Genomic DNA, 10,000 nt, shown 5'->3' on the forward strand with positions numbered 1-10,000 from the left:
AACTATATTAATTATGCAGCCATCAATTGTATGTCCCTGTGATCACAGTCCTACTGATGACCTTATAAATCATAAAAGCACTTATTTTCTAAGAGTATAGTCAGCATGTTAAGTTTTGCTTATAGCTTAAACTTTAGCTGAAGGATCCTGCTCGGAGTCAAAAGCTGAACTGTCCTCCCTCTCTTGTTCAACAGCAGGAGCACTAACAGCACTAGTTACTGTTACTTCCTTCGTCACCTTCAAAATAAATAAGCTTTGTACACTAGGCTACATATTGTAGGCTAGAAATGGAAAATCAATTTCTGGTCAATTTTGGCACTATATATACTATATATATATATATAAATTTGGTTTTATTTATTTATTTATTTATTTTTATAGATTTTATCTAATGTAAGTCGCTTTGAATGAAAGCGTTGCCAAATGATTATGTAAATATTAGGGTGGAACAGTTCAACTTTTTCACAGTTCGGTTTGTTTCACGGTTGTAGAGTCACGGTTCCGGTACCGTTGTATGTGCTATGTTTATGGAAAAACTATACTTTCAAAATATATATATATATATATATATATATTATCATATTATTAAGAATATTCTAACTAGAAGCAACAGCACAAATGAATACAACAGAGTAAAGATACAAATAAAATAAACTGACTTTCAGGGTTTTTTTTAGGTAGGTCTTGCATTAGTTTTTAGGTACAGAAATTAAATAAAGTAATCAAATGTAAAACATTGCATTTTGGACTATAAATTAAAGATTATTCTTTATTAAAGTAAAAACAGCTTTTTAATCAAGAGCAGGGAGTGATTTCTGTGTTGTTGCTGTTCGATTAATATAAAGACTGTCTCTTTAAGAGAATGCACTGATAGTGTCAAGAGTCAATTTTTGAGTGAGTTTTTTTTTTTGCTTAGTTTTTTTTCATCATCGCTGTTGTTGTAATGTCTGGGAATCCAGAATGCGCTTCCATCAACAGAAACATATATTATCTGAACCCTGTTTGTTTTACGTGTTATTTATAGTAAACCATATTACAGATGCTTTGTCAGATTTAAGTTGAACAGCGCGTGCCGAACCGAGTGTGGAGAACTGAAGGGTGAACGTTTTTTTCAGAGAACCGTCCCATCTCTAGTAAATATAAATGTCCCGGTGCTCCCGATGGCCAGTCCGCCCCTGTGTGCGCGCGCGTGTGTGTGTGTGTGTGTGTGTGCGTGTCTGTGTGCGCGCGCGCGTGTGTGTGTGTGTGTGTGTGTGTGTGTGTGTCTGTGTGCGTGTCTGTGTGTGTGTGCGTGTCTGTTTGTGTGTGTGCGTGTGTGTGTGTGTGTGTGTGTGTGTGTGTGTGCGTGTCTGTGTCTGTGTGTGTGTGTGTGTGTGTGTGTGTGTGTGTGCGTGTGTGTGTGTGTGTGTGTGTGTGTGTGTGTGTAACGTCAAACTGTTTATTGTGTGACTGTCTGAAATCTACTTCACCAATAAGATTGTCAAATAAATATAATTTAGGAATGTTTTCTATCCCTTTTGGTCTGTTTGTGGTTATGTTAAGAGAACAACGGGATGTGTTCATGTACATTTCAAAAACAACGAAATGTCTCTGAAACCTTTCAAACAGTGTCAGAGATCAGATGCAACATAATACAATTCAGTTTTCTCTTAAATGTAAAAAAGCAGTGTTCAGTATTGTCATGTGAAGTTTTTAGACACTAAGTTTTAGTGTGAATTTTTCTTGATGCAAAATTTTCCCTTTTGATTTTGTGATGAAATATTATGATGAAACACTATTCAATCAACACGTGGCTTCAGAAGACACGGTCATATATAAGGAATGATAAAGACATGATGATAACGACATTGTTTTACATAAGATTTCTATTTCAGATAAATGCTGTTCTTCTGAACTTTCTGAAAAAAATCTGCTCAGCTGTTTTCAACCTAACTGTAATAATAAATGTCCTGACAAACTGCTTTTCTATTACATTAACATGAATTTCAGTGCACTCTAATTCTATTTCTTCGCAGATTCCCATGTTTGTTGCTTCACTTCATATTTAAGAACATGAGATGATTTTAAAGTGGTTCACATATCAGCTGTGAGATTAATTATTGCGCATGCGCGCCCTCTGCTGGCGCCGAGGAGAACTACTACATCTATAAATAATACAATCACAGAGGTATTCGTTTACAATATAGATTTAAATCAAATTCGAGTTAACACTGAGCTCTTTAAATAAATTAACGCTCGTATGCAAATGTGACAGAAATGCAAATATATTAAGATTCCTAGTTGTAATAATTTTGCATAGACTTTTTTTTTCTTCAACATATTTCATTTTTATAAACTTTAAATAAAGCGTTTGTCAAAGTTAAATGCACAATTTATGTAAATATCTAATTATTGGCCATGTGAGCTGATTAAAGTTCTGACAGAAGGTCAGCAGGTGGCGCTCTGTCGCCATAAATCAGTTCAAAACTGCTCTTATTCGTTCATTACATGCATAATATAATACATTTTTAGTTTTATTAAACTGTTCGTCTTTAAAACATTCATAACATTCAGTTTATTAATGGAAAGAAAATGTCACATAATTCACAAGGAATTAATCTCGGTGTCAGGAACTATAATTAATATAGTAATGCAATATATAGAGAGAGAATAAATAATTTAAATATTAGTATCTGGTCCATTTTCATATTATCTGCGTCTCAAGGGGGCGGGGATATTAAACAAGTCAATCCGCAAAGAAACCCCGTAGCCAATAAAAAGCGGAATATGCTAATCAGTGTTGCCAAGTCCTCGTTTTTCCCGCGTAATCGGGTCACATTAACAATGCTGACGCGGGTTGACGCGACCAAAATAACGTGAAATTTAGCGACTGGAATGCGGATTTTAAACACACACACACACACACACACACACACACACTCACACATACACATCCATGTATTTTATCCATCGGAACGCGACTCATTTTTCCGTTTAAACGTTTTGGGCTCGTTTTCATCAGCGCTCGGGCGGGTTTTATTGTGAAAACCTGGCAACCCGAGTCTCTGACAGCTGTGTAACTGGAATCCAGCCGCAGATAACTTTGCGAGGAGCGGAGCCGTTAACTCTCTTAAAGAGACAGGATTTTATCATGGAGACCACTTCGTTAGAAACGGCTGTCGGTGTAGTTTAAGCTGAAGCGTGTAGATGTGTTATCGTTAATGATGTTCCGTGTGTTCTCGCTGGCGGCGGCGGAGCGCGGGAGACAGAAGCGGCGGCTCGAGCTCAGTCTGGCGGGGATCTGTGAGCTCGAGCTGCTCAAGCGACGGCACGAGGCGATGATCACCGGCGCGCTCGCGCTGCACGCGCCCGAACCCGAACCCGAGCCGGAAAGAGCCGAGCGGCCGAGCGACGACACGAGCTCTCCGGTGAGACCTCCTCACGGTCTTTGTGGTTACATTTGTATCGAGAACGACGCTGAGAACGAGTTTGATTAAGTTTCACTTATTGAATATTCACAGAATAATGCACAAGTCACGAAAAGCAGACCAGTCTCAGATTGTTTGATAGTTTTTCTTAGTAAATATAGCACGGTTTAGTGTCACTTCTCATTATATCTCGGAGTCCAGCAGAGCAGTTCTCTTCATCATTCGTGAAATAGTTGTTTTGGTCTTTCAAACTGAAGTTTGTAGATGAATATGAGAATACATTGACAAAATTGGTTTTGAAACAATTTTCACTTAGAAATTGCTAGTAATTTTCGCAAATAATTACTTATAAATGCAAATAACATTGAATAAAAGGTGAAATTGTGAAGTAGAAAAGTATTTTCTTGAGAAACATACTTCAGTAATCTCTCATTTATTTACAACTTCGAATTTTTTATTATTATTTTTTTATAAGTGAAACTTTCCCCTTCCTCAGAGAAACATGTTCTTTGTTAAAGAAATAAATGAGAAAAAATTAGTAAATTTCACAGCTGATTAGCAAAATCTTAAGTAACACGGTGAACTAAACGTTAAATTGTGAAGTAGGAAGACTGAAATAGTATTTTAAGTAGCACATCATAAAATAATTATTGTTTGCAACTTCAAAACGTTCTTCAGACCAAGACAAAATGGTTATGCTAAAGGGACAGTTCACCAAAAATTAAAATAACCCCATGATTTACTCAACCTCAAGACATCTTTTCTTCCTTCAGATGAATACAATTGGAGTTATATTATAAAAGTCCTGGCTCTTCCAAGCTTTATAATGAAAGTAAATGCTTGTTATTTTTTAGTAGTCCAAAAGAAGTCCAAAAAAGTGCATCCATCCATCAGAAAAAGTGAATAAAGGGCTCCTGAAGTGTTTTCGTGAGAAACATATCCATATAGACACCTTTTTAAACTTTATTCTCTAGTTTCGGCTAACTGTTGCACTCTGATGAAGAGAGATCAGAACAAAACACTAGAAGTACAAAACGAGAGATGATTAGATGAGAAGTGTTTGAGTTCATATTAATATCTCTGACTCTTGTTTGCTGATGAATGGAAAGCAGATGTCAGAAGCGTTTGAGTAGTTAAGATGCTTTTGTCAGATTGATTGGATCTCCGTTTCCGACGAATGTGCACTTCATCAGGTTAAGAGAACAGCCTCAGTGCATGATCTTATTTAGGGGCGCAGGAGCCATTAGCAAACACACACACACACACACACACAGTATTCATACATGCTCCTCAGTAAGTACATTTGTGTGTGTGTGTGTGTGTGTGTGCGCAGTGGGAATGATATCTGTCCTAAAGTTAGGAGAAAGAAAACACACACACACACACACACACACACACATCAGCTGATTTGATCACATCATGTGTCTAGATAACTAGATGACGTGTTGGTTTGGTCACATAATAACAAAATACTATCTATACTAAAAAAACAAATACTGTGATTTATACAAAATATTTTTTTAAATTAGAATAAATAAAGTATAAAACAGATTATTGGAGTTGTTTTTACAAGAAAGTAATTACGTCTTTCAACGTAATAATTATTTTTTTGTAATTATTTGTGAAATCTACGAGCAATCTCTTATGGAGCCAAAAGAGTCTCAGTAAAGATAAATGCACACACTACATTCACATATGCACACACAGGATTCATAAATACACACACAGGATACACAAATGCGCACAAAATTCACAAATGCACACACAATTCAGAAATGCAAACATCAGTTACAAATGCACTCAAGATTCAGAAATGCACAGGACAAGATTCAGAAATGTATTTCTGATGCACACACACATATATCTTGATTTACAAACTGCTTGCGGTCTGTGAACTTCACTGCATTTGTGTGTGAATTTTGAGACTCCCTTGACTTGGCTCGACACACAAATGCCTTTTTTTAAACAGGGAATGATCTGCAACCAATCAGATATCTCCCTTGTTTTAGCCAATCACAAGAATGCACCCCACGTGGGGGATTGTTTACTTATGAGCCAATCAACGAACGATTCACTTTCCTCAGCGGACGACTCACTTACATCACGCAGCCGGACACCCACTTTGCGCAGCAGGAGAGTCACTTTCCTCTCGCAGCGAACGACTCACTTTCCTCAGCGAACGACTCACTTACATCACGCAGCCGGACACCCACTTTGCGCAGCAGGAGAGTCACTTTCCTCTCGCAGCGAACGACTCACTTTCCTCAGCAAACGACTCACTTACATCACGCAGCCGGACACCCACTTTGCGCAGCAGGAGAGTCACTTTCCTCTCGCAGCGAACGACTCACTTTCCTCAGCGAACGACTCACTTACATCACGCAGCCGGACACCCACTTTGTGCAGCAGGAGAGTCACTTTCCTCTCGTAGCGAACGACTCACTTTCCTCAGCAAACGACTCACTTACATCACGCAGCCGGACACCCACTTTGCGCAGCAGGAGAGTCACTTTCCTCTCGCAGCGAACGACTCACTTTCCTCAGCGGACGACTCACTTACATCACGCAGCCGGACACCCACTTTGCACAGCAGGAGAGTCACTTTCCTCACGCAGCGAACGTTTCACTTTCCTCAGCGGACGACTCACTTACATCACGCAGCCGGACACCCACTTTGCGCAGCAGGAGAGTCACTTTCCTCTCGCAGCGAACGACTCACTTTCCTCAGCGGACGACTCACTTACATCACGCAGCCGGACACCCACTTTCCGCAGCCGGAGAGTCACTTTCCTCACGCAGCGAACGACTCACTTTCCTCAGCAAACGACTCACTTACATCACGCAGCCGGACACCCACTTTGCGCAGCAGGAGAGTCACTTTCCTCAAGCAGCGAACGTTTCACTTTCCTCAGCGAACGACTCACTTACATCACGCAGCTGGACACCCACTTTCCGCAGCCGGAGAGTCACTTTCCTCACGCAGCGAACGACTCACTTTCCTCAGCGGACGACTCACTTACATCACGCAGCCGGACACCCACTTTGCGCAGCAGGAGAGTCACTTTCCTCACGCAGCGAACGACTCACTTTCCTCAGCGGACGACTCACTTACATCACGCAGCCGGACACCCACTTTCCGCAGCCGGAGAGTCACTTTCCTCACGCAGCGAACGACTCACTTTCCTCAGCGGACGACTCACTTACATCACGCAGCCGGACACCCACTTTGCGCAGCAGGAGAGTCACTTTCCTCACGCAGCGAACGACTCACTTTCCTCAGCGGACGACTCAATTACATCACGCAGCCGGACACCCACTTTGCGCAGCAGGAGAGTCACTTTCCTCACGCAGCGAACGACTCACTTTCCTCAGCGGACGACTCACTTACATCACGCAGCCGGACACCCACTTTGCGCAGCCGGAGAGTCACTTTCCTCTCGCAGCGAACGACTCACTTACATCACGCAGCCGGACACCCACTTTCCGCAGCCGGAGAGTCACTTTCCTCACGCAGCGAACGACTCACTTTCCTCAGCGGACGACTCACTTACATCACGCAGCCGGACACCCACTTTGCGCAGCAGGAGAGTCACTTTCCTCAAGCAGCGAACGTTTCACTTTCCTCAGCGAACGACTCACTTACATCACGCAGCTGGACACCCACTTTCCGCAGCCGGAGAGTCACTTTCCTCTCGCAGCGAACGACTCACTTTCCTCAGCGGACGACTCACTTACATCACGCAGCCGGACACCCACTTTGCGCAGCAGGAGAGTCACTTTCCTCACGCAGCGAACGACTCACTTTCCTCAGCGGACGACTCACTTACATCACGCAGCCGGACACCCACTTTCCGCAGCCGGAGAGTCACTTTCCTCACGCAGCGAACGACTCACTTTCCTCAGCGGACGACTCACTTACATCACGCAGCCGGACACCCACTTTGCGCAGCAGGAGAGTCACTTTCCTCACGCAGCGAACGACTCACTTTCCTCAGCGGACGACTCAATTACATCACGCAGCCGGACACCCACTTTGCGCAGCAGGAGAGTCACTTTCCTCACGCAGCGAACGACTCACTTTCCTCAGCGGACGACTCACTTACATCACGCAGCCGGACACCCACTTTGCGCAGCCGGAGAGTCACTTTCCTCTCGCAGCGAACGACTCACTTACATCACGCAGCCGGACACCCACTTTCCGCAGCCGGAGAGTCACTTTCCTCACGCAGCGAACGACTCACTTTCCTCAGCGGACGACTCACTTACATCACGCAGCCGGACACCCACTTTGCGCAGCAGGAGAGTCACTTTCCTCACGCAGCGAACGACTCACTTTCCTCAGCGGACGACTCACTTACATCACGCAGCCGGACACCCACTTTGCGCAGCAGGAGAGTCACTTTCCTCTCGCAGCGAACGACTCACTTTCCTCAGCGGACGACTCACTTACATCACGCAGCCGGACACCCACTTTGCGCAGCAGGAGAGTCACTTTCCTCTCGCAGCGAACGACTCACTTTCCTCTCGCAGCGAACGACTCACTTACATCACGCAGCCGGACACCCACTTTCCGCAGCAGGAGAGTCACTTTCCTCACGCAGCGAACGACTCACTTTCCTCAGCGGACGACTCACTTACATCACGCAGCCGGACACCCACTTTCCGCAGCAGGAGAGTCACTTTCCTCAGCGGACGACTCACTTACATCACGCAGCCGGACACCCACTTTCCGCAGCAGGAGAGTCACTTTCCTCACGCAGCGAACGACTCACTTTCCTCAGCGGACGACTCACTTACATCACGCAGCCGGACACCCACTTTCCGCAGCCGGATAGTCACTTTCCTCACGCAGCGAACGACTCCCTTTCCTCAGCGGACGACTCACTTACATCACGCAGCCGGACACCCACTTTCCGCAGCCGGAGAGTCACTTTCCTCACGCAGCGAACGACTCACTTTCCTCAGCGGACGACTCACTTACATCACGCAGCCGGACACCCACTTTCCGCAGCCGGAGAGTCACTTTCCTCACGCACCGAACGATTCACTTTCCTCAGCGAACGACTCACTTACATCACGCAGCCGGACACCCACTTTCCGCAGCCGAAGAGTCACTTTCCTCACGCAGCGAACGACTCACTTTCCTCAGCGGACGACTCACTTACATCACGCAGCCGGACACCCACTTTCCGCAGCCGGAGAGTCACTTTCCTCACGCAGCGAACGATTCACTTTCCTCAGAAAACGACTCACTTACATCACGCAGCCGGACACCCACTTTCCGCAGCCGGAGAGTCACTTTCCTCACGCAGCGAATGACTCACTTTCCTCAGCGAACGACTCACTTACATTACGCAGCCGGACACCCACTTTCCGCAGCCGGAGAGTCACTTTCCTCACGCAGCGAACGACTCACTTTCCTCAGCGGACGACTCACTTACATCACGCAGCCGGACACCCACTTTCCGCAGCCGGAGAGTCACTTTCCTCACGCAGCGAACGACTCACTTTCCTCAGCGGACGACTCACTTACATCACGCAGCCGGACACCCACTTTGCGCAGCCGGAAAGTCACTTTCCTCACGCAGCGAACGACTCACTTTCCTCAGCGGACGACTCACTTACATCACGCAGCCGGACACCCACTTTGCGCAGCAGGAGAGTCACTTTCCTCAGGCAGCGAACGACTCACTTTCCTCAGCGAACGACTCACTTACATCACGCAGCCGGACACCCACTTTGCGCAGCAGGAGAGTCACTTTCCTCACGCAGCGAACGACTCACTTTCCTCAGCAAACGACTCACTTACATTACGCAGCCGGACACCCACTTTCCGCAGCCGGAGAGTCACTTTCCTCTCGCAGCAAACGACTCACTTTCCTCAGCGAACGACTCACTTACATTACGCAGCCGGACACCCACTTTCCGCAGCCGGAGAGTCACTTTCCTCACGCAGCGAACGACTCACTTTCCTCAGCGGACAACTCACTTACATCACGCAGCCGGACACCCACTTTGCGCAGCCGGAGAGTCACTTTCCTCACGCAGCGAACGACTCACTTTCCTCAGCGAACGACTCACTTACATCACGCAGCCGGACACCCACTTTGCGCAGCCAGAGAGTCACTTTCCTCTCGCAGCGAACGACTCACTTTCCTCAGCAAACGACTCACTTACATCACGCAGCCGGACACCCACTTTGCGCAGCCGGAGAGTCACTTTCCTCTCGCAGCGAACGTTTCACTTTCCTCAGCGGACCACTGACTCACTTACATCGCGCAGCCGGACACCCACTTTCCGCAGCCGGAGAGTCACTTTCCTCTCGCAGCGAACGACTCACTTTCCTCAGCGGACCACTGACTCACTTACATCATGCAGCCGGACACCCACTTTCCGCAGCCAGAGAGTCACTTTCCTCTCGCAGCGAAAGACTCACTTTCCTCTCGCAGCGAACGACTCACTTACATCACGCAGCCGGACACCCACTTTCCGCAGCCGGAGAGTCACTTTCCTCTCGCAGCGAACGACTCACTTTCCTCAGCAAACGACTCACTTACATCACGCAGCCGGACACCCACTTTGCGCAGCCGGAG

At 45.9% G+C, this 10,000-nt stretch overlaps 1 protein-coding gene across 2 annotated transcripts in view; it reads left to right on the forward strand.

The window, feature by feature from the left end:
- The first annotated feature begins 2,948 nt into the window (after positions 1-2,948).
- The window catches only part of LOC132132253 (dapper homolog 3-like), a 13,754-nt gene continuing 6,702 nt past the window's right edge, over positions 2,949-10,000 (forward strand). The window contains exon 1 of one of the 2 annotated variants that reach the window (XM_059544605.1): positions 2,949-3,407. In XM_059544605.1, the coding sequence (XP_059400588.1) occupies positions 3,201-3,407 (207 nt within the window). In that variant the 5' untranslated portion in view covers positions 2,949-3,200. The remainder of the gene's footprint in view (positions 3,408-10,000) is intronic. The other variant, XM_059544606.1, reaches the window with a different exon arrangement.

The sequence above is a fragment of the Carassius carassius genome, chromosome 49 (genome assembly GCF_963082965.1).
Source record: "Carassius carassius chromosome 49, fCarCar2.1, whole genome shotgun sequence".
Lineage (NCBI taxonomy): Eukaryota > Metazoa > Chordata > Actinopteri > Cypriniformes > Cyprinidae > Carassius > Carassius carassius.